General features: G+C 41.4%; 1 protein-coding gene across 3 annotated transcripts; it reads left to right on the plus strand.

Annotated features, from left to right (window-relative positions):
* On the plus strand, positions 1–27645 carry trim3b (tripartite motif containing 3b). 3 transcript variants are annotated; one of them, XM_076889213.1, is made up of 18 exons: positions 1–200; positions 16663–16838; positions 17013–17551; positions 18724–18853; positions 18962–19072; positions 19226–19377; positions 19529–19709; positions 19926–20027; positions 20214–20312; positions 20821–20973; positions 21337–21715; positions 22223–22326; positions 22438–22605; positions 22766–22934; positions 23668–23709; positions 24411–24481; positions 24597–24737; positions 24840–27645. In XM_076889213.1, the coding sequence occupies exons 4-18, from the start codon at positions 18848–18850 to the stop codon at positions 24990–24992; spliced, it is 2031 nt and encodes a 676-aa protein (XP_076745328.1). In that variant the 5' UTR covers positions 1–200; positions 16663–16838; positions 17013–17551; positions 18724–18847; the 3' UTR covers positions 24993–27645. The 3 variants fall into 3 exon arrangements, with proteins under 3 accessions (XP_076745328.1, XP_012774377.1, XP_004550149.1); XM_012918923.4 differs by lacking the exons at positions 1–200; positions 17013–17551 and adding an exon at positions 13307–13531; XM_004550092.4 differs by lacking the exons at positions 1–200; positions 17013–17551; positions 23668–23709 and adding an exon at positions 13307–13531.

Here is a 27645-nt window from a genome sequence, read left to right on the forward strand (position 1 = left end):
TCCTGTTAGCACAAACATACATGTGTTAAAGCCAGATCCCACACGCACACACACCCTGCTTCTGTCTGTCTTACTAGTCTCTGTGTGTGAGGTGCTTTTTGCTTTGACAATGTCAGGTTTTGTGGACGGATATCGCTCCCTCCGGAGGAGAGCACGCTGAAACTTCCTCCCACCTCTCTTTCATCTGTCAGGAATCTGCTGTAAGTAAAAATCTTCCCCTCTGACATCCCATCTTATCTTCAACGCCATCCCGCCGATATGCCAGCACATATTTGCTCCACCTACACAGTTTCCTTTCTCCCCTTTGCGGAGGGTGCATACCTCCCCTCCTCTCATGTCTCCCTCTCCACTCCATCACTCTCCCTTATTTCCCCTACCTCCCACTGGTGGATGCACACACCCTATGTTGTCTGTATGCTGAATAATGGTGCAGGCCATTTGCTGGCCTGTGATTGGCTTTTGCCATGTAACATAACCTGAATAACCATATCTTGGTTGTGTATGCAAGACACCTTCTATGAGAGTGACTTGACTGTGATTATAGATGAGTGGCGAGATGATGTGTAGTTATCTGTGGTGAATAGGTTACTGTGTCCATAATCTGACATGATTGCAGACTCTGAGACACTCAAAAATGTAATTTGCGGCTTGTAGCAGCATGCTGTTAAAAGCTTTTTATATATAAAAATGGTTTGCCTAAAGTATGAAAACACAACCTGTTTTCAGCTTACACCAATTTGTAATTTTTATTCTCCACAATTTATAAGATAAAATATCTCTCACCACAAATGTTAGGTGACATCCTTCTACAGCCTATTAGAAAGAAAAATATATCTTTCCAAGCTATCTGTGTGGTAATAATGCTGTGGCATTAAACTTGGGGCAAGATTGATTTCTCTGTTTCTGAAATATCTTAACTAGAAGTGAAATGTAATGCAGGAGGTTTACACTTCAGCTGTCACCAGTATTACACTTTGATCTCAATATAAATCCTTCCTAGCGCAACCTCACTTTGTTTTCAGGCATATGAGGGAATTAGTAGATGGCTTTAACAGAGCTCTCTTGAGCCTTGAGACTTGAAGCACTCTTGAAACAGTGATCCAGGAGAACGTTTGGTTACCAGAGTAACCCTAATTATCTGAAAGATCTCAATATAGGAAGTGCCTTGTGGACACCAATCTAACCAATCACTTCCAGGACACGGGTCCCCTGATCCCTTTCATAATGCCCACTGGCCAAGTATCAGGCATTCTTCATGTATGTGCAAGTTGGGCAGTTTGGTGAGATACCTTGCTTGGTTTTCAGAGAACCAGGTTACACTGGTAACCAAATGTTCTCCTGGTTTTTGTGTACAGGACAAAGCGAACTTGCCCATGGCTGTCGTTGGAAAATGGCAGTAGGCAAATAGCCAGTAGCTCCAGTGTAGGTAGATAAGTAGATTGGATAACCTTAGAGATGACGATGAAGTTGGAGGCAAAACTGCAGACAGGAAGTATGGCTAGATAAATCGTATCACTGGTTGTTTTTGCCGTTGCAAAAGGAAGCAATATGACATTTTTGAGTGGAAGTGCCTTTAAGTCAATGTAGTCCAAAGGTAGTTCTGAGAGTGGCTCCAACATTGTGAGTAAATCCCAGGACAGAACAACAAAATTAGGCAGTGAGCAAATGCCAACCCCAGCTCAGTAGCCAGACCCTGAACTTCAACATGTAACAAAAGCAGTGATGAGTAGACAGGCTGTGATGTTGACTTGTAAACCTTTTGGTACATGGAGGCTTTGAAATATTCCCTTTTTTACATGGGAGAGCTGGCCTTGGTGACGTGAGTGTGGGATTTTGATTTGGGTGGAGATGATGTACCAGCATCTGCTTCTCCCACTTGGCATCCAGCTTTCCAGGCTAGTTAATGGGCAGTCTGACTGCCACATCCTTGTAAAATGGACTGGTTATGGTAAATGGACTGGTTCTTATATAGCGCTTTTCTACTCTGTCTGAGCACTCAAAGCGCTTTATACAACTAATTCATTCACCCAATCACACCCATTCACACAAGCACTTCTTCTAAGTTTAGGTGCTGAGTATCTAACATTCATACACATTCACACTCCGATGAATGCATCGGAGAGCAACATGGGGTTAGTATCTTGCCCAAGGATATTTGGCATGCAAACCTTCTGGTTAGTGGCTGATCTGCTCTGCCACCTGAGCTACAGCCACCCCTATATATGTATATCTCATATAGGTCAACCTCACGGGGAAATGGAAAGGCCTGAGTTTCCCCGCTGATGGAGCTGCTACTGATCAGGAGTGCAAATAGCATCCTCCTCATCTTTATCCGTTGTCATCTATGAATTCCATGTTAATGTCATTCTTATCTTCTCCATACTCCCCTTCAGAGTCGAGGAACTGGTTAAAAGAGGGGGAAATTCAGCCCCAGGGTCTCAAGTGCCGGCAGAGCTGGATTTATCATTGGGACCAGGTTTTGAGGCCACCAACATTAGCAAATGGTGTTCCAGGATTTTGGCTTGCACTCTGCAGCAATTCTGTCAGCGACAGTTGTGCCTGTTTGACACCCATACATGTGATGCAGAGGAGATGGAGGTCTTTCCTCGACATGGTCAACCCATAAATGACTGAGCAACAGCAGACTGTGTCCCTAACTTTGCCATTGTCAGCGTTTCCTTGAGAGGATTCAGTGGTAGTCATAACCACTAATGCTTAGCTCTGACAACTAGCAAATAGTAACACAAGCACACTTGTACTTGGCATATAAGCTTGATAAGGCATCAGTCTGCATCAATGTGACAACTACTACCAGAAAAATATATTTATGTAATGAAAATATAATTACAACATCCATCCATCCATCCATCCATCTTCATCCGCTTTATCCGGGGCCGGGTCGCGGGGGCAGCAGCCTAAGCAAAGAGGCCCAGACCTCCCTTTCCCCAGCCACCTCCTCCAGCTTATCCGGGGGAATACCAAGGCGTTCCCAGGCCAGCCGAGAGATATAATCTCTCCAGCGTGTCCTGGGTCTGCCCCGGGGCCTCCTCCCGGTGGGACATGCCTGGAACACCTCACCCAGGAGGCGCCCAGGGGGCATCCTTGTCAGATGCCCGAACCACCTCAGCTGGCTCCTTTCGATGTGGAGCAGCAGCTGCTCTACTCTGAGCCCCTCCCGGATGGCCGAACTTCTCACCCTATCTCTAAGGGAGAGGCCAGCCACCCTTCGGAGGAAGCTCATTTCTGCCGCTTGTATCCGCGATCTCGTTCTTTCGGTCACTACCCACAGCTCGTGGCCATAGGTGAGGGTAGGAACGTAGATCGACCGGTAAATTGAGAGCTTCGCTTTTACACTCAGCTCCCTCTTCACCACGACGGACCGGTGCAGCGTCCGCATTACTGCAGCTGCAGCCCCAATCTGTCTGTCGATCTCCGGCTCCCTTCTCCCATCACTCGCGAACAAGACCCCGAGATACTTGAACTCCTCCACTTGGGGCAGGAACTCATCCCCGACCCGGAGTGGGCACTCCACCCTTTTCCGGCTGAGAACCATGGCCTCAGATTTGGAGGTGCTGATCCTCATTCCCGCTGCTTCACACTCGGCTGCAAACCGTTCCAGTGTGACCTGGAGGCCCTCACCCGATGAAGCCAACAGAACCACATCATCTGCAAAAATCAGAGATGAGATTCTGAGGCCACCAAAGCGAAAGCCCTCCGCCACTTGGCTGCGCCTAGAAATTCTGTCCATAAAAATTATGAACAGAACCGTCTCATTATAAAAAATAATCCTGAAATTAGGAAAAACCCACGTTCAGGGACTGCCTTGACATCCCAAACTGTAGGACAGATAAATGGATAATACAGGTTCTTGACTGTTGAGGAGCTCTTGTGATCTTCTCAGGGAAGAAAGTGAGAGTGTTGTGGGGCCAGGCGCTGCTATTAAAGGGTTTTGGAATACCTGTGACTTTGAGGTGATTGGGCTGTCTTAGACGGATGTAGGGGTAGTGGAGCTTCCGTGATTGGTCACGCCAGAAGGTGCCTCTCATAGAGACACTGAGTGAGGTTTGAAAGAGAACCTCTGGTCATCGTGGGGGGAAGTGGAGACTGGAATGTCCAGCTGGCACGGGAGGAATGTCACTGGAGCTGCATGGGAGGGTGAGAGCCAGGCGAGATGTAAACTTAACCATGAAAACACAATTAATGGATACTGTTACTACTGGATTTTCAGCTCTGTTTGTGCTGTAGCTGTTATACACTCCTATTTGACTTGTTAGGGTGTTTGTCACAGTGTTGGAAAGCTGTTATGCTCAAATTTGTAATTGTTCCCTACATCCACAGTTAAGTATTTACTAACAGCATGAGAGAAATATATTAATTACATCATATATCACAAAAGTAACAGCTGAGCATGATTTGTGAAGATGACCATCCTTGCTCTTTTTTAATTCTTTGTCTTCCTTGCAGACCTGAGCAGTGTTAAGATGATTGTGGTGCCTGTTGAACCCATGCTGCACTGTCAAATTTTTGTTGCTGTTTTGATATGAACCCCTCAGTGAGGGGATCAGGTCTTTGCAGCTCAAACTTAAGTTTTAACTTTGTGAAGTCTGAAGAAGAGTGTGTCTTTTATTATAGTCCATCTGAGAGATGCAACAGCATACATGAACTTTGTTTTGTAAATTTGCTATTTCGTTTTTATTTGAATTTGGTTTTCATCTGTGCCTTTGTGGCAAAAAAAATACATCAGTAAAGTCAAAGATTATTGGCCAACATATCATTGTATATTATATACATAATACATTGATACACATTGTTTTATGTTGATAATGTCTGTAGTGTCCATTTCTTTTGGGCTATTCTGTTTATATTGAGAACAGAACCCAGTTCTTTGTATGTGTACACATACTTGGACAATAATGCTGATTCTGATAATAGATTTACCAGGCACAGTTGGATTTGCAGCAGTGAAGTAGGGCTGTGCGATATGACCAAAATCTCATATCCCGATATAAGAATTCTATCGTCCGATAACGATATAAATCACAAAAATGTAACATTTTGTGTAAATTCTGTAAATCTCGGGCAGCTCGTCTTGCAGGAAGTGTTTCCAGCTGCGCGTCATGTAGCTGGAGTCGAGTGTTTTAACCGATGCATGAAACTATACATTTTTAGACATAAATTGTAAAGGCCGCCGTTTTCTTTGTGAGTATTTATTACACAGCGTGCTGCGGGGAAAAGCCTGTTCTAACGTTTGAGTCTAAGGTGTATTTTTTTTAGCACCCGGCGGCTCTTTTTTAATTCTCATCCGTAAATAATCTGCTCTTTCACGTGATTTAGTTTATTTTGAAAAGTCTCAACAGGATCTTGAGCTTTATTGTGAAAGTAACATAAACAAGCGGACACCCGATGCTGTTACCATCGTTGTTGCTAACCACAACGCACAAAAACAGGGGCTTTTACCATCCGTAGTGTGGTTATATAAAATATAAGAGAAAGAGAGAACTTTAAGAAATTAATATAGCCACTACAGTGACCATCAAAACAGTTTATTTTGCGACACCACGAAACAAACGATAGCGTAAAATGAAACGATAGACGTTTTTATATCGTCATCCGATATGTATCGTTATATCGAACAGCCCTACAGTGAAGTGTTCCTTTGTGGATTCTTGCCCCTTGTTTGTTTGCAAAAATAAATCTGTATGTGTATGCTTACATATGCACAGTATTTATCTGTGTGATAAATAACAGGTTTTCCACATTTAGCTGTATTTATTTGTAAGTAGAGAGTCATGTAGTGAAAGCTTAGTGACGGCGCTGAGAGACGTAGTCATGTCACTGGATATATTTAGCCAGGTCCCTGTGGGGGGGCTCAGCAATAGTAAAGTCCTTACTGTAAGAACATTTCATGTAACAACAGCAAACAAAGCTTCCGTTTGGCACTCTTCTGTTACGCATAGCTGCACAGAGATGCTGCAGTTCATATATTTTATATACTGTGATCTGAATGTCCAGAGAGGGTAAAAAAAATCTGTCACTATATACACAGACATTTCCTGCTCTATGGTAGAGGTAAGGGTGTCCGGTGAATATACTGTATATACAACTGGGGAATAAATGGGTCGCTTATGTCAAACTGATATAATTACTGTCATGACAGTAATCCTAGAACAGATCCCAGATAGTTACTGAAATGGCTGCATACCAAGCAGGCCTGTGGAAGATGTGATCTGTGCTACATGTTGTAATAAGTATGAAAAATAAAAACCACAAAAGTTATTTTGATTTCTGTATACCACAATTTACCACTGCTAGAAATTAAAGAATTAAGACTGTGGTGTCTCTGTGGTTGTAAAATAGTGTGCACTTGCTAGGATCAGCAGGTTTAATGTTGTAGCATATTACAGGCTGTAGCCTGACACAAAAACAATTTTTTTAAAGATACACAGGGCAAATAGGAGAATTTACTGTGGATTAATGATGATATTTTGTAGCTCATAGAGTCTGAATGCTCTTCTGGGATCAAATTAAAATTGTAAAAGCACTTCTAATCAGCTTTGATCAAACATCTGTAAATAAAACATTTTAAAAAATGCTTTCTTCATGCGCTGAGTGCAGTTAGGAAGGCAGCTGATTTGAAAGATCATCTAAACTCTATTAGTGTCTGTGTATGGGGAAAATCTGTCATTTTATTTATTTGTTTTTAAATGGTACCCTTCCACAGTAGTGATGTGCAGCTGAAGCTTTGCACACCTGCACACATGCGTGTGTTCATGCATACTTGCGTGCAGGAGCGTGAGCGGTGTGTTAATATGTTGATACAGGCGGTTCCTGTGACACATTCCTGCACAGCTTGGCTCAGATCAGACCAACTGATAATTTTAGCTGTGTGCCTGTGTTGGTCTGTCCTGCTGTGTGTGGACAGTGAATACAAGGTAGCACTTAATGTTTGTCATCCACTGCATCATTCTTGCCAGAGAACCACACGTTGTTTGTGTGTGAGTGTTTGTAACATGTCAGTTAGCAGTCCGTCCTCCCTGTTTTCCTGGTTTGCCAGCATAGCAGCAATCTGGCCTTAAAAGCAGACAGACTACTGTAAACATTAGGTTTGGCATCACAAATGACTGGTTATTATAGTATAGTTTTAGAGAGAGGCAGCAATCCACTAGAATCCTGCAATCCTGAACTATACTTCCAAACTACATTTGAAAACCTTTCCTAGTCCTTTTGAATTAAGATGGATTCAAAGAGGTATTGATTTGTCTCTGTCGTCATTCTGGTCCAAGTCTTGTCAAACTGAGTTGTTATTTTGTGCACCTGGAGTTTGCTTTAGACATTCGTTCCAGGTCTTTGCTTGCACAGTATTTATGCACAGCATTTATTCACAGAGTTTAAAGGATGTGCAAATGATTAATCCGCTGACCTATCGGCATGACGAACAAATGACGGAATTTCTAATCCCCTCAAGTTAATGACTTTTCACCCTGTTAGGGATCCCAGCTGTAATGCACATTTATGATTCAGCATGGCAAGGCCTGCTTAGAATGAGCACCATGAGAAAATACATTTTCACAGTGAAACGAGATGTTCTGCCCCTTGCAACCAGAGAGTTAGTTTCCTCCTTTATGTGGTGATGGTTTCTGCTATGTGATGGGCATGTGAGCAAAATTCCCATTCACATGGTTACCTGAACTGCTAAATACAAAAAAAAAAAAAAAAAAAAACCCAAAAAAACCATAGATAAAGAAGGTCCCATATACTTCAGCGTACCTGAAATTAATATCACATGGTTTTATTATGCCATGTTAGATGAAACTATCTGTTTATGTAAATATATATTTAGCTCAGGGCATCTACTCCCCCAGTTATTTAAAGAAACAAATTATTTCAGGATCAGCTCCTCTACCCCGTGGCACATGCTCTTCTTTCACTGAAATAATTCTCTCTGCTGGGAAAGGCAGAGTTGGGTAGGGAAAAGAAAGAAGTGGAAGAATCTGCGAATTGTGTCATTTTCTTTGAATGTGCTGTATCTACCTTTAGTATTCTGGAGTATATTTTACACTGTGGGATAAAATTTGTACACACTGCTGTGTTACAGGCTCATAAATGGCTATTTGAATTCTGTTCTGATGTTCTGTGTAAAAACCATTCAAGAGTAATGAATGCCAATTTCAATGAGAGCCAAAAAGACAGGGGTTGCATCTTTTTCTCTCCAAATTTGGTCACGTATTAGGAGGTTGTTACAATTTGAGAGTTCTCATACACTGGCCCTTAATCATACACACTGAGAGATGTGAAGGAGGCTGTATCTCCCTATCTGAGCTGCTTGTGTATCTGTTTCTCAAGGCTTAGTGCAGCTGAACTTCTGTGCTGATGTCTGCCTCGATCTTATTCATGCAAGAATCTCTTGATGAAGTTCTGTTTGCATTAAAGTGAATACGTCGATGGATAAAATGGCTTTCAGGTTGCAGCAGACACAGAAACGTGTTTTGTTTATGGTTTATTCCAGAGGTGTATCGGCTGAACATTAAACTCCAGCAAATGCATAAGGATTAAAAAGTGTTGCTCCAGGGTACAGCTTTACTCTGCTGCTACACTGATTTTAGAGGCTGTACTTGCCAATTATTCTGCAGGTTTTGCGAGTTAACTATGAAGACTTCAGAGTATGATGTGATGTTGTTTAAAGTTCATCATCAGAAAGGGTTTAGGGGTATGACATGCCAGTACTGAACGCATAATAATATGTGTAAATAATCTATTAGCGGGGAATTATAATATTATTTTGACAGACCTTGATGCACATTGCCATCCAGCACAAAACAAGCAAGGCAATGCAGTAACTAGCTAACAGACTACTATGAAAACATGTAGGCAATAGTGGCAATATCAGTGAATGAGCAGGTCGACAATAATTGAAACACCAACTTCTGCTCATATACTATGATTATATACACTGACCGACCATTTTATTAGCTACACTTTGCTAGCAGGTTATCAGAAGACAGTTACACTTTTGTCATAAAGGGATAGCAATAATACTCAAGTAGGCTGTGGCATTTAAACAATGCTTAGTTGGCACTAAGGGGCCCAAAATATGCCAGGAACCTACCCCCCACACATTCAACCTCCACTAGCCTGGATTGTTGATACAAGACAGGATGGATTCATGCTTTCATGCTGTTTACATACAAAAGTTGCAGCAGAAATCAAGACTCATCAGACCAGGTAACAAGTCCAAAGTTAGTTGACATGAGTGAAGCCGACTGCACTCTTCTGTTACTGTGGCGCATCTGCTTTAAGGTTCAACATGTTGCGCGCTGAGAGATGCCGTTCTACATATCTTTGGCTGTAACGAGTGGTTATTTGAGTCACTGTTGCCTTCCTATGAGCACACTGCATGTCTGCCCATTATTTTTTGGCCTCTGGCATTTTTTCTATTTTCTTTATTAGAGCATTGTCTGTAAACCCTAGAGATGGCTGTGCAGGAAAAGCCCAGTAGATCGATACAGATCAGTCTATCTGCCACATTCAGAGTCACTTATATCAGCTTTCTTCCTCATTCTGATGCTCTGTTTGAATTTCGCCAGGCTGTCTTGGAGACAGTCGACGCTCTACTTGGAAAAGTTTGCTTGGCAGTTTATTTTTTTTATGCTCATGGACACAGCTTGAAAAAAACAATTCTAGTTGAAACTCTTTAATGACATACATCGTGTAATTTCTTACAAACTAAATGACATAGTGGGCAGCGGGATCCAAAATCCTTAACCCTTTGAGGCTTTAGATTGTTTAAGTCGTCATTCTTAATTTTTAATTTTTCAGCAGTTTACAATTAGAATATAGAACTAATGGTCTAAGAAGAGAGAGTGGAGTAAAAAGTGTGACATTTAACATTTACAGAATAATTGCAGAAGGAAATGTGTCAACACTATTGGTACTTAGACACTGGCCTCCACTAGTTTGCAAAGCCGAAAGGAAATTTGTGTTAAGTGGAACATCCGCTGCACAATTTATGCATGCACACACCTGCTTTCCCTGAGGCCAGCCGTTGTGTAAAGACAGTTTGATAACTGCCACTGTATTTGACAGAAAGCATCACTATTTTCTTTTTACCCTTCAGTCAAGTGACATTCATGTACAGTATACCTGTGTTTACTGCATGCTGACAGTAACTGGTCTTTCTTACAATAGTAGATGTATATAGTCTCAGCATCTACGTAGCCTAAAACAATCTGTCTGATGAATTAATGATCTGTATTTAGACAATAACTTGCCGAGAATTCAGTTAGAAAACCTGAGATAATAAAACCTTATGCAGGCATAACAGCCAGCATTATGCAGGTCAGTACTTGCTGTGATGCTCTTTATTTTTTTCATTGGTAACTTTGCACACATTCGCACATACTGATGGATACTAAAAAACAAACGAACACTGAGGACTTTGTGGCCATGCTTTGAAGTGTTGATGCTATAGCCAGTTTACATGAATGTAGCACAAGAGCATGCATAAAAAAACTGCAGGTCTATACTATGTGCGGTAGTTATGCACAAGAGAGGCTGATGTGAATGTTTGGCTCCTTCTTAATGTTGGAGTCATTTTTATGCTGGTCATCTGAGGATCCCTGTGCTTTTGCACAGTGCGTTTGCAATGCTGGGCACGTGCCTGGTGTGTGAAGGGAATGAGAACTGATAGCTCTATATATAGAAATACATACATGTATGTAGGGATTTAAGAGTGGACTGCGCAAGAGAATAAAAGGTTGCTGAGCACACAAAGGGGGATTACACGTGCTGGACCATACACACCATCTTTGTATTTTATGCTGGTGTATATGTCTTTGTAACAACAAATTTGAGAGTGAGGTATGCTTTTTATTATGTGATTGCTGGCTGCCGTGTGACTGCTGTGGGGCTATAGTATGACTCAGAATTGAAGAGCTTATGTGTGTTTGAGGAATGGTGTCAGACCTGGAGCTGTCAAACTCTAGCACCATCACAGCAGTCTCTGAGATCTCAGTATCATGTTCCTTTTCATCTTTCCTGTTCAATTTGTAATTGTAGAATAAATAACCAGCAGTATTTGCGTGTTCCTTGTGTTGCTTCTGATAGATTTTTTTTTAATTCTCTGAATTTCCATCATTTCCACATCTTTCCAAATGTTCTCAGCTGAGCTTCCAGAGAGTTTGGCAGAGAAACACTACGTCATGTAGGTAGAGCACCTAACAGACAACAAGATCAAGCAAAAAATGGCAAAATATCAGGTAATAATGGATTGGATTTATATAGCGCTTTTCAAGGCACCCAAAGCGCTTTACAATGCCACTATTCATTCACTCTCACATTCACACACTGGTGGAGGCGAGCTACAGTTGTAGCCACAGCTGCCCTGGGGCAGACTGACAGAGGCGAGGCTGCCATATTGCGCCATCGGCCAACACCAGTAAAGTGTCTTGCCCAAGGACACAACGACCAGGACAGAGAGCCCGGGGATCGAACCGGCGACCTTCCGGTTACAGATGCGCTTCCCAACCCCCCTGAGCCATAGTGCAGCACTGGGAGCCGGTATGTTATTGGCTCCAAGAAAGTACAGCAACCCCTTGTTACTCACGCTTATGTAACATTTCTTGTCACATCATTTGCCACGTTGTGTCGGTTCTCACAGGACTGACAAAAAGAAAAAGAACACCAAAGGCCCCACCAAAAAAATAATTAAAAACAAACGCAGCATGAAAGCTATTTGATTACTTGATTATTTTTTGTTCACTCCCTGAAGTGAGGGTTGGATTTTATTTCTTTGGGGTTTTAAGGGAACATCCCTTTCATCGCTGTCATTACTCCAACCCTGAGGCAGAACGGTTTCTTTTGACTGTTGACATTACGCAAGTCGCAGGTTTAACTGCAGCTGTGTGTTCATCCAAAAGCATTAGTGTAATAAAAATGAAAAAGACTTAATTGCAATCTTTATTTATTTTGGAATAAAAAAGAGAAAAAAGGTCTTTTTCGGCACACTCCTTTCATATTACCTTTACTTATTTCAAGGGGCTCATTGGTGATACCAGTGGTGGTTCATCTTCTTCCCATTTAATAACTGCAGGTGTCATATATTCTGAACGAACTGTCGCTTCAGCAGAAACTGTGGAGAACTAATAATGCTTTTGAGTGCGAGTGCTCACTGCAGAGATGACAAGGGCCTTTTTGAAAAGGTGGCCCATGCTGCAGTGATGCATTGAGTATATTGGTCACGCCAGATACCCTCTCTATGGAACCCAAAAACAAGATGTGCTCATAGACTGTTTCATCCAATGGTGACATGTTAGTAAGTGCTATCTTGTAACTATCAAGTTGCACAAGTTTTCAAACCGCTTGTTTAACAGTTATAAGTGGCTACAAAAATTCCTTGCGCTTTGAAAGTGCCATACAATGCCACACAAAAATGTACAAAACTGCCAGAACATCGATGAGGCAACAATAAATTCCCTTCAGACGGCTGCTCATATCTCATTCTGTCTTCATCCTCTTATCCCTCTACTTCCTGTTACATCTAGCACATCAGTCTGCGTTTTGAGTTTAGGATGACAGAATTTTGGAAAGGTAGGTGTGTGTGTGGGTGGGTGCAGAGGAAGTAGAGCGTGGGAGGAGAGAGGACTGGACTTAATCCGAGCAGATTAAATGTAGATTGATGTTTTTTGTCAGAGAATCGTCACCTCTGGCTTCAGATTATACTCTGACCACATCACAAGGACGGGTCATTTAAGGGATTGAGTGCAAAATTATCCCACGGCAAGAAATTTCATAATGATGATCCCCTTTTCAGTTCAGAGTGTCCGTCTTAATCCGTGCATATGTGTAATTTGATACTAGATGGAGAGGGCATATGCTCTGATATTCTCACTTAAAGTTATTTTTTTTGTAAGTGACTTCATGAATTATATAAGTCTGTTTTATTTGGCTGCCCTAAATGTGTCTGCAAGCATGCATCTGCATGCTTGGGTGGCCAAGTAATGACATAATTCCTCATAACTGGATACTAGATTATACAAATATAACATATATTCTAATCATTGTGCAAAGTATTTCACAAATTTAATTATTACTCAGCAGGACTTTTGTGCAACATGTTCTTTGGATTTTAAGATTTTCTGTCCAACACTCACACCCCCCAGTCCAGCGCAAATTGTTGGCCCATGATGCAATACATCTTGCTTGCTGGTTTAGGTTTCCCAGCCAATCAGAGCACAGCAGTAGGAGGGCATAGAGTGAGCTCATGCTTGTAAACGGCACTGACAGTAGGAGGGACTTTCAATTTACAGTCCCACCCTTTGTTGTCATCCCCGCTCAGCCCTCTTCAGTGCGTGTGCCTTGCATGGAAAAGGGAAAAGCGAGAGAAGGAAAAAGGAAAAGGAAGAGCGGTCAGAGGAGAGAGACTAGAAGGCAAGAGTGTGTGACTCAGGGCGTGTGCTGGTTCTTGAGTGCTACAGTGGCTTAACACAGAGTTGCCATGAAGTCTTCTAGACAGATGTACTCCACTTCACCGACAGTAGGTAGTGTCTCTGTCGACTTTGTGTTTGTTTGTTTTTGTTTTCATGTCCGTGTGTGTGTGTGTGTGTGTGTGTGTGTGTGTGTGTGTGTGTGTGTGTGTGTGTGTGTGTGTGTGTGTGTGTGTGTAACTTTACAGTATCAGCTCACCTGTCATCACAGTGGAGTGTTGGTGTTTTGTGTGTTTACACAGGCTGTCAGCTCTTATCTGTTGGTGTTGCACAGGTGTATCACAGTGAGAAGACAGCAGAGAGTATCATACTTCTCCTGCATTATTTCTCTGGCCTGTTAAAATGTCTCGCGCTCTAACCCATCTCTCTCCCACCATGCTTCTTAAGCGAGAAGAAGACATTTGATATCCCGTCTTGCCACTTTTTCAGGTTTATCTGCATGTGTGTTCTGTAAGAGAGAGTTCACCCAAACTGTGAGGATCCTGTGGTACGGTAAAGCACCAGCAGAGGTTTCGGTCGTGAATGAGACGAAGAACATGGTCTCTTTTGTGTTCTGTAAAGCCAACAGTAAACAGAACGTGACACATGCGCTTAAGCGCACACACAAAAACAATTAGCTCAGCACTCAAATACTATAATACTGCGAGTTTGGGGAATTACTTAATCTAAGGTCACCAGCAGCATTGCTGCTATTATTACTGTGTTTATAATGGCCAGGAGAATTATGACACATTTTTGCTTTTATGGTATTAGTTGGCAGCTCTCTCAAAGACGCGTCCTCTTCATGCATAATTTTTCTTCATGCATCCTGAATGTGTTTGGCTTTATCCCATCCCAGTGCCTTTAACTGCTGAGTTTAAATTCTAAATCTGCTTCCCTTCACTCACTTTAAAGCCTGTCAGTTAAAAACTGGTCATGGATACTTTAGACCATCAAAACTAAGCATCGTGGCCTACTTAGGAGTTTAAGTGAGCATGAATGAAGATGGGGCCCGTGTCAAAACTTGGTCTGCTGAATTCATGTAACCGTGTACACGCACGAGTGTATTCATTCATGTGCATCCACGGCGGTCAAATCTTCTTGATGTTACAGCGTTTGCTTTTCATGTCTCCATCAAGTTCATTTTAAAGCTCGAAAGTGCAAAAGGTTTGCCTCAGCTATAGTTTAGATACAAAAATAAAAAAAAAACATGTTAAATTAAGTTTCTTTTTTGAAAGTTGCATCATCTCACACTGCTACTTTAATCTTTATTCCAGTGTTTTAAGGAAGAGTACTTATTATTTGGCACTTTTCAGACTCCGCATTCTTCTTTCACAGCGGTCCACCCAAGAAAAGTGCTGTGAAACCAGCAGTAGATGAATGGACACAAATCACCTCACTGTCCTGCTGTCCCGAGGACCGGTGGTCTTATTTTAGCCTCACTGTCATTGCTTCCTCGTCTAGTCACTAATACACGAGTCTAAATTTAGACAGACGTCATAACAGATGATATTAGTATCGGTGTGTTCTAGTACAGAAAAACAGAATGACGGAGAAGTGTGAGAACTGTGCTGAAGAACTGAATACATCCTGTAGTTGATCCCCCCATTATTTCTACACTCGGGAGACATTCCAGCTTCTTTTCATTGGAGTCCAGCAAAGACAACTAGATACTCTTGAAATGCCGGTTTAAAGCAGAGGACTTATGGAGAACAATGCATATTTCGATTTAGACAAAACATAAGCTACTTACCGCTAATCATTTCCGTTTGACACCCTGCATGTCTTTAACCCGAGTAAAAATGTGACATGTTGTTCTTGGAGTTGATGGCTTAAGATGTGACCTTTACCCTCCCAGTGTGGGGACTGTATGTCATTGGATCCTCTGTGCAAAGACTGGAAAGATACAGCTTGGCTTTTACCCACTCTGGTGTGTGAGTGTCCGTGCGCGTGCTCATGCTCGGTGGGCAACAACTAACAATAGGACACGAGCGGAGATGGGACAGGGGATTGAGAGCTGTATTAGATCCAGCAGCGACAGATGTGCAGACAGGAGGGAAAGTCTGGTGGGGGGATAATGATAGTCAGTGTATGTCTGTGTGTATGTGTAATGTTTATAACTGCTTTCCTATCATTGTGTATTTACTTGAGGCATGTACTACTCTTCGCTCACCCCTCCATCTGTATGAGCACATGAGTGCATGCCTGATGCATGAATAATGCATGTGCTGACCTACTGAGAAAATGTGGCTGGATTCATTGCTGTTAGCAACAGAGAGATGAAAATGATATGAACAGCATTCAACAAAAGTGCAAATTCAAGCCATGCATCAAGTCAACCTATGTGGTTATGACCTCTTGTTACGTATGTACAATATTTGCACTGGATGCTTGTTTTCAGTTAACACCTGATCTTGCAAGCGATGCTTCACTAGCATTTTTTTACTGCTGTAATTAATTTTGCCGTATTTGCTGACCTTGCACTGCTGAATGTGAAAGTGGGCCATGTGGAGGCAGCAGGGGTTTGTGTTGCTAGGCAAAATATCCATACCTTGCATCATATATATAGCTTTTTTTTCCTAATGTGAGAACAATAACAGACTTCTCTGTTCTGGTCACCCTACAGTTGGTTTCTGGCTTTCATGTAACTTCTACCTACAGAGGTGTGCTGTTTGCTGTGAATGTGAAAATGTAGCTGTGTGGTTCATAAAATAAGAAATTAAGCCTATTCCAGCTTAAACGTCTTATGTTTTGTTTTTTTGTATGTTCAAAACTACGACTGTTTCAATGGATTATTGTGGATTTGTAAAAAAAACCCAAAAAAACAACCCTTTTGTTGAGTGCTTACTTGCTCGTTACAAAGCCTTTTCTTTCTTACGCCTTCTTTGCTTATTTTTGTATTTTATAACTTTAATGTGTTACTCACGCATTTGGCCATAATGGTTCATGTGCATCTGCTGAGCATGAACTGCAAGCCTCTTTCAGCTCTCTTTCAGATGACGTTGCTCTGGTATTAACCTAGAAATAACTGCATAACAGTGTGCTTGTTCTGATCAAGGCATTAAACAGCTTTGTTTTGCTTTGGTTCCTGGTACCTTCTCTGAAAAGTTTGCTGAACAATAGCTCAGCAAAGAAGACCAAAGAAAAAGCTGGAGTGCAGCATTTTTCTTTAATATTTTCATCTTTCTCTTTCTCTTGTTAGGTTAACTGCTGTCGTTGTCCGTGGCTTTAAATTTCCTTTGCCATGGCCAAGCGCGAGGCTGGAAGTACCAGCCCTGTGGTGCGTCAGATAGACAAGCAGTTTCTGGTCTGCAGCATCTGCCTGGATCATTACCGCAACCCCAAGGTCTTGCCCTGCCTGCACACCTTCTGTGAAAGGTAACTAATGTTTGTGCTGTCTGCGTCAATGACACCGGTCAGGAGTCCTAATTACTGCTGCTCGCACTGTCTGCTGCATGTAGCTATTTCTGGCCATTCAAAGGAGCTACAGTACATTGTTTACCATACCTGTCTCTCTTCTAGTAAATCCTGTCTCTTACCCTGTTATCATAGAATTCCTGTCATACCTACACGCTGGCCAATAGAGGAACCTCGTCTATTGCAAATCCCTACACACAATTAAAAAGCTCAGAGCGCTTCTCGTCACTGACGCTGCTGGGATAAGTGCATTCCTCAGCATCAGGGACTGTCAAGGACTGCAGTCTGAAAAAAGGCTCACTGTTGAGAGACACAATTACAGTGGCTCAATCCACAGTTTCTTGGGAAGGATGACACCCCCTCAGGTGACAATGCTAGAGCCGAGCCAAGCAGGAGGAAGCTTTTTGAAAGCTTGTTGTGGGTCATGGTGGGAGGATGGAGAATGAAGAAGGGGCATATTGTTGGCTGCAGAAGAAAACCAGGATTATGTTTCAGACTGGTTTGCTCCTAAACCCACGATCTACCAAATATTTATCGAATGGCTTTTTAAAAGCCACACAGTATGAGATAATTCTCTTTTTTTCCCCCATGCAGTCTGAGCTGCATTTGCCCACCGGAGGGCAAGTTTAATCCCTGGTTTAACTGGATAGCATGTGATGTGGAGTCCTGCTGAGGTGAACAGATTTTTGTCTAGGGCTATACGCAATATTTCCGGACAGATGTTTTAATGCTGGGGTGGGTTTATGTACTTTAAAGAGGGGTGTGGTGCAAACCCCCGCTGGGCCTATTCCTTTTGGGAGGGTGTTACTTTGCTTCATTTTGCTCCCGATGTCCTCTGTATGTGATTGTCATTTTTGCATATAACCTCAGGATACGACTACTTCATAATATAGAAATGATGCCAAAATAATTACATTTTACAACAACAGTAAAAGCAATTAGAATAGATAAATAACATTTTCTTACCCTTGAATCCCTGCCTGCTGCTCCCAGCGGGCTTCATGTCTGATTTTTGACAAAATATTTGATAGAAAAAATGTTTTCGTTCAACCTCTCAGTTGTTCTCAGAAGCAGAAACAGGGAGGCTTGGCTGATACGAGCTTGTATGCTGTCATAAATTAAATATAATTGTTCCAGCATGCAGCCTAAGCAGCTGCCAAACATACTTTTGTAAAAACACAGAGACTTATCCTGAGAACTGACTCAGGGTTTCTTACTGTATTAATCGCCAAATCATTAACTACAGAAACTAAAGAAATACAGCTGTACATCACCTGAGGGTGGGCACCTGGGCTGTAGACAAGGAATGCATTGCAGTCTGCATACTGCACCTGAAAGTTACTGACTGGCTTTGGTTTTTTCCCTTGTTAGCGTCTAATGTTGTTGATACACTCCAGTGGGCTTGTTAACCAAACCTGGAAAAATCTTTAGCATGTAGAGCCAAGCAGGATAGATGTGACTACTAGCATGCGTGAAGCCAGGCCAGAATCCAAACTACACAAACGCACACATAGATGCACAAACAGAAAAAAGCCTTAAAAAATGCACTTCACATGTATTCATGATTGAACTGTTTTGCCTCTTAGTGACTCTGTTAGTCAAATTGATTTGCCAGATGCTCACTTACTCAAAGAGAGTGTACATGTTTTCTCTCAAGCCTGTGGGCTCTGTATTGATTTAAATCCACTCTATTGCCTTATTTGTTGTGACAGGAGCACTATTTAGGCACTGCCTCTCTTTATTATGTGATTGCTCTGTCTTCCTCACACCTTCCTCTTCTTTTTTTTTTCTGCTGTATTGGTTATCTAAGTTTTATATTTATATATTTGTTGGCCTCTTCCTTCAGCTGTCTCCAGACCTACATTCCCCCTGAGTCTCTGACACTCTCATGCCCAGTGTGCCGGCAGACATCTATCCTGCCAGAGAAAGGAGTTTGTGCCCTGCAGAACAACTTCTTCATCACTAATCTTATGGAGGTTTGAAAACACAATGCATTAGCCAGATAATTCAAATGCGCATTACAAATAACAAAATAAAGAAATACCTCCTTGTTCCACACTGAATATAAGAATGTATTGCATTAGGTCCTTCAACGAGACCCAGAGTGCTCGCGGCCAGAGGCCTGCAGTGTGTTGGAATCAGTCAGTGCTGCAGCTGCAGGGAAGCCGCTCTGCTGCCCAAACCACGAAGGAAAGGTGAGAAGCTCTTTTGAGATATGCTACTCAAGTCATCACCTTACCTAAATTCCTTTCCATGTTATTTCAAGCAGTAATTGGTGTAAAAGGAACTGAATGTTACATTAATTTCTTTTTTTGCAAGAGAATGACTCGCTCTGTCTCCCTCTGCAGGTGATGGAGTTCTACTGCGAGTCATGTGAGACAGCCATGTGTTTGGAGTGCACAGAGGGCGAGCACAGGGAGCACATGACTGTTCCTCTGCGGGATGTGGTGGAACAGCACAAGGCTGCGCTGAAGACACAGCTGGATGCCATACACAGCAGGTGGGGGTCTTGATACCTCGGGAAAGCTTTAAGCAGCTTAAGCATTTGGTCCAGACCTTAGGCGATCTGTGCACACTGTGCCTCATCTGTCAGACATTTTCATTGTGTTCAGCTGCTATGGAATACATTTTCACCTTGTTTCATGTTGCAGGCTACCTCAGTTAACAGCAGCCATTGAGCTGGTGAGTGAGATCTCTCGACAGCTGAGTGAAAGGAAGAATGAGGCAGTAGCGGAAATTACAAGTACATTTGAAGAGCTGGAACAGGCGCTGCATCAGCGCAAGACGGCCCTCATCACAGACTTGGAGAATATCTGCAGTACCAAGCAGAAAGTTAGTTGATGACCAGTTCATTCACTCATGTATATGCACATGCATATGTTTTTGTCCTTAATACCAGAGATTTATTGCTTTCTTGACATTTAATTCCTAATTTTCCTCTTTTTTAATGTATTCAGCTGCTTTTTCTCATCTTCAGTATTGTTTTAACATGCTCTACTGACCCTCCTGTGTCTGTTTTCTCTTATTCCTTCTCATTCTTGAGCACAGGTCCTGCAGGCCCAGCTTTCAGCTCTCCTCCAGGGGAAGGAACATATTCAGAGCAGTTGCAGTTTTACAGAGCAAGCTCTCAGCCATGGTAGTGCTACTGAGGTGGGCAGGCAAATTTTTATATACCAGCAACCTGTCAAACAGGATTATAGGATTTGACTCTCAAGTTTCATGCAGCAATGTAGCAGAATGTCTGTTCTGCAGTAGTTATATTGTTCTGTATTAAAAGGTACAGATGGGGGGGAAGGACTTTAAATAAAATACAGTATGCATCTCCTGTAAGAATAGGTGCTGCTGGTTCAGAAGCAAATGAGTGAGCGAGTAAACGCGCTGGCCAGACATGACTTCCCAGAGAAACCTCATCAGAATGCACACCTGGACTGCCAGGTAACGACTGCTGTCTGTTGTGACCTCTGTTTTTATTGTGGTGGTTTGACTGATTCTCCTACATTGTCGCATCGCAGGTCTGCGTGAGTCCTGTCGAAACTTTTTATTTTTCACGTGACTGTAATTTGACTACATGTATAACAAGCAGTACTCAGAAAGGACAAATCTCCACCAAGGCAGCTCAATCTGTGGGCAGTGTTTACTTTTATAGGATTTTTTTTATATATTCAGTTTGTTTTCTTTTTTTAAATGTAATGAAAGAAGCTTGTAGTGCAGCAAAAGTAATATTTACAATTCCCATATACCAGCAGATTGAACAGCAGGCATGCAATGCTACAAAAACATTACCTCCTCGGTGTGGGTAATAAAACAAATGTATAAACCCAGTCGTAAAGTACCATTAGCTTGTTAGTAGTTACCAGCTGCAGACACAGAAAGACTTAATAATAAAAAATAATAATAAAAAGTATTAAGAAACTCAAAAATTCAAATGTGCTGTGTGTTCAAGGTGGAGACCGAGGGCCTGCGGCGCTCCATCCAGAACCTGGGTGTTCTCCTCACCACAGCAGCTGTGGCTCACACTTCCGTGGCCACAGGAGAGGGCCTCCGCCATGCAGCAACTGGGCAACACCAAACTATTACTGTGACAACAAAAGACAAAGTACTGTCTCTGAATTATGTTGCTTTACTATCGTAATATTGTTCTGCTATATGTGTAAATTAAGCCATTTACTTTTTGCTTTGGCTCTAATGGGTTTACTGACATTTATTTGCTTTTCTTGTGTGTGGCTATTTCAATTTAGCTTTTCATTTTAATTCATAGCATTTATCAGAGTTCGTTTCCAAAAGTTATTTCACGGTGGCTACTCTGGTCACCGAGGCAATTTTCAGGGATTATTTTTATGAAAAGAAATCTATTATAAGCTTCTCATGCATGTGTGGAAAGTGCTTCTTTAGTGGCTGCCGTGTGAATATTGAAGATTTTGTGTTGTTCGGAAATTGACTCAGTGAACCCTATCTGCAGGATGGGGAGCTGGTGCGGACAGGAAACGCAGTTTTAAAAGCAGAGATAACGTCCGCTGATGGGAGCCGGGCTGCAGAGACGGAGATAACGGACAATAAGAATGGAACATACGAGGTGGGCTACACGTTACGCTCTGAGGGAGAGTACTCGTTTTCTTTGCTGCTGTACGGACAGCCGGTACGTGGCAGCCCTTTCCGACTGCGAGCAGTTAAGCCGTCAGATGTTCCGCAATCTCCAGACGATGTGAAGCGGAGGGTGAAGTCCCCCAGTGGCACGGCTGGCCACATACGGCAGAAGGCAGTGCGACGGCCTTCCAGTATGTACAGCACGACTAAGAAAAAGGAGAACCCCATTGAAGATGAGCTCATCTACAGAGTGGGTAAGAGAGACACGGAAAAGCAAATTATGTCCTACACAAGTTACATTATCTTTGTTACAAATCAAGAATACTTATGTCATCATTTATTAGCTTCTAAGCCACAAGACAGGCTTTTAAATTGACACTCTCCGCTCCAGGCAGTTGCAATTTCCAGTTCATGCCAATAGACTACACAATAAAACTTTGATCTGGCTTGATTGTTTTATAGATTTTTTTTTATAGACAATTTGGCTTTGGCTGAGATAAAAAAAAATGTCACTGGCATTCAAAGGTTTTGCAACTTCTTCATATTATTTAATTCAAGCAAGTTTCTGTAATTTACTTTTGAACTCTTTTGCCGCTTTAAACAAACTTTCCCAAGCCTGGGAGACAGGAAATGAATCCAACAAAACGTATGTCATAGTTTGGTAAACGATCGGCATGAGTGCACAGTGTATAAGACTGGAGACTAATGTGAAAATGGTAAATGACACATTTCTTGAGTATTTGCCTTTTTTTTTCTGTCAGGTTCTCGGGGTAGAGAGAAAGGCGAGTTCACAAATCTCCAGGGGATCTCAGCCTCTAGTAATGGCAGAGTGGTGGTGGCTGACAGCAACAACCAGTGCATACAGGTGAGGCAGTGTAGCCACGTGTTTCACAGTGATTGCACAGAAGTGGATATTCAGACGAGTGTACTCTGCCGTACACTCTAAAACTGTTTGCTTTGATGGACCCAATTGCAGGTTTTCTCCAATGATGGCCAATTCAAGATGCGCTTTGGGGTCAGAGGTCGGTCTCCAGGGCAGCTGCAAAGACCAACGGGTGTCACTGTTGACATGAACGGTGACATTGTGGTGGCCGACTATGACAATCGGTGGGTCAGCATCTTCTCTCCTGATGGGAAGTTTAAGGTAAGATCTCTGTGCAGGCTGAACAGCACTAAATGCCTCATTTAAGGGTTGTTCATATGTGAAATCTATTAAAAAATAGTCTTTTGGTGTTTTTCTGCCTCACCATTTACCTTCTGCTTGAAAAAGTGCTAAACTACTTTTTTGTCTCTCTGCATCACAGAATAAGATCGGTGCAGGACGGCTCATGGGTCCCAAGGGTGTGGCTGTGGATAAGAACGGACACATCATCACTGTGGACAACAAGGCTTGCTGCGTCTTCATCTTTCAATCCAATGGGAAACTTGTGACCAAGTTTGGAGGCAGAGGGACTTCTGACAGACAGTTTGCAGGTGAGAAGGAGGCAGCCACTGCCGGGGAGGAGACAAGCAAACATCTGTTATGAAATTTTGAATATTTGGCAAACTAATTAAAGTGAGTTAAAATATACTGAAAGAAATAAAAACACACTTCCATTATTTAGGATAACATTTTTTATACTTCTTTAAAGGAAAATAGCAAAGGTAAATATCTGACTGCATAAAAATCAAAGGTTAATTTATTAAAATAATTAATCATTAAGGGAAATATGGTTGGTATAAACTCAATGTGTAACATTCAAGTAAATTTCATTTGACCATATTCCATTAAATGTAATGTTGTACACTGTAGTTACATGGAAAATTTACATGTAATCAGATTACTTCATTTTATGCATAAATATTTTTTGAGTGTAAGTAACAGGATTGTTTTAGTAGACAGTAAATCAGGATTTTGAAAGTGTTTGCAATGTGTTTTTTATCATTGTTTAGTATTAGCAACTAAAAACCCTCATTGTGAGCACCATTACTAATGTAGGCGCAGTTTAAAGCGTCAGCTCTGGGCAGCAAACAGCATGAAGAATATTAAAGACAACACTGGCTGTGTGCCCGTAACTCCCACGGTATTACTGCATTAGCCGGGCAGCAGCACCCCCCTGCACCTCCCTGAGCTTTTTCTTCTTTGGATGTCTTTATCTCTGACTAGCTATTTTTTTTCCTTCCTTTCTTTCTTTCTTTCTGTTCTTCCTTCTGTTTTCCAACTCAGAAAAACTTGGCCCAAACATAAATAAATCTGGCTCAGTTTTCAGTAAGTACTAAGTGTGGCCTTGCTGCAACCTTAATCCCACAGTGCAGTGCCCTCTGTCTAACCCAAATCCGTGATCATGTGTCTGACCTCCTGAGATCTCTGATTGTTTAAAAAAAAAACCTGCAGGATGAAGCTGTGCCTGTGCAGCAATGATCAGAGATGAGATTACATGCCATTGTAATAATTACATGAATCATAATTATTCTTTTTTAAGATAAGTTTGTTGTGTGTATTGTGCTTTGGGTGAAAAACGGCTATGAAAAGAGAGATCGGTGTGAATGAATTTTACTGTTTCCAATAACTCATTCTGTGGTATTTTAATATAATCAGTTTCGAGGTCTGCTTTTAATGATAAGTTAACTGGACGAGTAACCCAACCATCAGTGTAAGCACTGACAGTATGACTAAGACAATATAAATATTCTGTGATTGGGCAGTGCATGCATAACAATGATTTAGGCCTTGAGCCTCTCCATATAATTTAACTTTCAGTATTGACTTGAAATGTTGCATGAAAAGAAGCACAACATACTACTCGCATCCAATCAGAAGGGTTTCCTATTTTATAATTGCAGCTTTAGACAAACTATAGATGAAAACTACATTTAGTCAGCCTACTAACAGTGAAGCCAATGCATAAACAACAGGAAACAGTCTCTGCTTTAACTACCAACATAACCTGCTTCTGTCTCCTCATCCAGGCCCGCATTTTGTTGCCGTGAACAACAAGAATGAAATTATCGTGACCGATTTTCACAATCACTCTGTGAAGGTAAGAAAAAAAGACGACCTATGTCTGAGTTTGCCACCTTAGCTGTGATTTTTATTTTAAAGGGAGGCCGTGCACATGAAGATGCTGACCGAACTTTTCTGGCTTTTTGCCTCAGGTGTACAGCGCTGATGGGGAGTTCCTGTTCAAGTTCGGCTCTCATGGCGAAGGGAACGGCCAATTCAACGCTCCCACTGGCGTGGCTGTGGATGCCAATGGAAACATCATTGTAGCTGACTGGGGTAACAGCAGAATACAGGTGAGGCAGCTTGCAGTTTACGTGTAGATGTAATTTTAACGCCGTTGCTGTGTTTTGTTGTGACAGAATTGCTGAAAATTCTGACCTTTTTTTCTGCATCAGGTGTTTGACAGCACAGGGTCCTTCTTATCCTACATTAACACTTCGGCAGACCCGCTGTACGGCCCCCAGGGCCTAGCGCTCACCTCAGATGGACACGTGGCTGTTGCAGACTCTGGCAATCATTGCTTTAAAGTTTACAGATATCTGCAGTAGACTGAGGGGAAGATGTCGCCGCCACCACCAACTCCTGCTTTAAAAAGCAATGTCACATATTTCTTGCAGAGAAAAAGTTGCAACATGCCTGCACACTTCCCAGAGGCTCCATGTCCACAAATTAATTTCCTGTTCATTTTGTCTGTAAATACTTCAAGGATTTAATGTCCAGAAATGATATTAAGAACGAACTTCCAAAACATGCAATTTTAATGTTTTCAAAGACAAAATTGGCTAGATATCACAAAAACTACTGACTACTGCAAGAACAGAAACCATAATTACTGAAACGGCAGTGAGTTCTTGGATTACTTCTATTTTTAAAAACAATCAAGCAGGTAAACATATCTCATATAGAGACTTTCAAATACTTGCGTTTTTTTTTTTTTTAAAGAATGTGAGACAGCCTCTGCTCAACTATACACCTGCAAAGTTAGATGACTACATCTTGTACAGTCGCGTTGCTGTTACATGGCTAAATAGGTCCATAGACAGACATGCATATATCAAAAACACCTAAACAATCAATTAGGCATGTCTATATTTTGTCATTCTTGGTTTGTCTAACTTTAACTTTCCATAAAGCTGAGCTATAATGCTTCTCTCCACCTCATGTTTTTATTCTCGGACTCTACTAGAGTAGCTTTGCATGATTCTGTCTGAAACAAGCTGTTTTAGTTTGAGGTTTGAGATGGGCTTTATCAGCAGATGGGCAGTGTTGCGCTTCTCACAGAGCTGCGTGCCTGAAAATCAATAATTCAATTTTGGTACCTAAAAATTTCAGCTTAATAACTTGAAATGTCAAGTTATTGAGGGAAACAGAGTGCTTTAGGCAGCTAGAAGCCTGAGCTATTAGCGCATGGGAATTATTTGCACAAACACTTGGCTAAATTTGTGATTAGTATCAATGTCACAGTAAAAAAAAAAGTTTGTGTGTGTGTGTGTGTATGAATGACATAGATTAGGTATAAGCATAATAGTTTACTCTGATTGGCTTAGAGCCTAAAACTAACCAACTATCGACAGGAAAAAATGAACAGGAAATTAACCCCTGGCTCAAAGGCCTTTTAGCTCTATTCCCCAAGTGTATCTTCACAGCCTGTCAGTCTTAAATTGTTTTGGCAATGCAGATGGGCAACACTCAGTATCCAGCAAACAAGGCAACGCAATGAAGATTCCCTGTTTCCTGAAAGGAACATGATGCTTTATGAGTAAAAAAAAAATGCTCAGGTCTTTCCTTGAACAACGTTGCATGTTCGTGTGCTCTGAAAATGATCTTCTTGTCACTGCCTTACAATATTCATCAGCGAACTCTGCAGAAACTTCAGGAATGTGTTGTTTTAAAAGGAACTGCTTATCATTCTCATTCTGCACCTTATCAGTCTGACATGATCACTGCACAATTAAAATTATTCTTATCATTGTTTTTTTTATTTTTATTTCTATTTAGCCATAAGATGAGTTTACGTATATGCAAGTTGTTTCATTTTGGGATCCAAAGACAAGCATCAAAAAGCACAGTAGTTAAAAAAAAAAGGCTAAATATCTGAACCAGCTCCCCTTCACCCTAAAGTCGGAGCCCTACTAGCAAAACAAAATAATAGTAACTAGTCCTTGCACTTTCGTATATTCATACCTACAATTCACTGTAGTTGTGCATATGCACATTTACACGTATGTATATATTTATACATATATATATATATGGATTTGGTGTCTATATAGCCTACATATTCCAGCACTTAAACAGAAACAAGGTCACGCCAAGTAGTTAACTGAATGAATGAAACATCAGTGGAACAAAGTTGTAATAAGTACATATTATTTGCTGTATTCTTTTTTTTTCCTTTTTGCAAAAGAATTTATTTATTTACAAATTTCTTTTCTACATAATTTGTTTGACAAATTATTTTTCTAATTGGTCGGTTTGAACCTTCTCCTCCTCTTTGCCAAACTTAGCTATACCATTGTAACTTGTAGCACTCAAAGCTGTTTTCTGTTTTTGACTCTTCCCGGTCAAACAGTGACGTTTCCTTCTGCCAAAACCTATTGTTGTAAGTTGCTGTTGAACATTGCACAGAATACAAATAATGAGAGTTATATAGTTTGCAAGAGTAATATATGCCTCTATGTATAGTTCATTTTGACATAATCAGAACGTGTACTGTATATTACAATCATATTCCTGTTGTAGCTGACAAGCACTTTTATCGTGGATTTTCCAGGATTTGTATTCATTTGCTCTGTAGTTCAATGTTTAGAGGTTTTTGTTTTTTTGTGCGTGTGGCTCTTACAAAAACACCAGCTAATATGCAGTGACACAAAATCATCTCTCACCTGTGTTTTAGAAATACTGTCTGTCCCCCAGTACTGACTCATTCTGATTTTCCATCTGCATTTCCTATTTATTGGAAAACTGACAGATTGAGCTAAACTTCCCTTCTCACTAGACTGTATTTATTCTTTTTGTTGTTGCTTTTAACTGTCAAAAGACATGTGGGGGGAAAACTGAAGCACACAGTATTAATAAAATGACATCAACTTTTGTGTATACAACTGTGTACTACAAGAGGCCATTTACAAGTAATCAGTCCGTTCATGTATCACGGGGAAGGTATGATTGTAAATTAAAGAATGACTAAACTACTGCAAA

This window comes from Maylandia zebra, linkage group LG10 (genome assembly GCF_041146795.1).
Source record: "Maylandia zebra isolate NMK-2024a linkage group LG10, Mzebra_GT3a, whole genome shotgun sequence".
Lineage (NCBI taxonomy): Eukaryota > Metazoa > Chordata > Actinopteri > Cichliformes > Cichlidae > Maylandia > Maylandia zebra.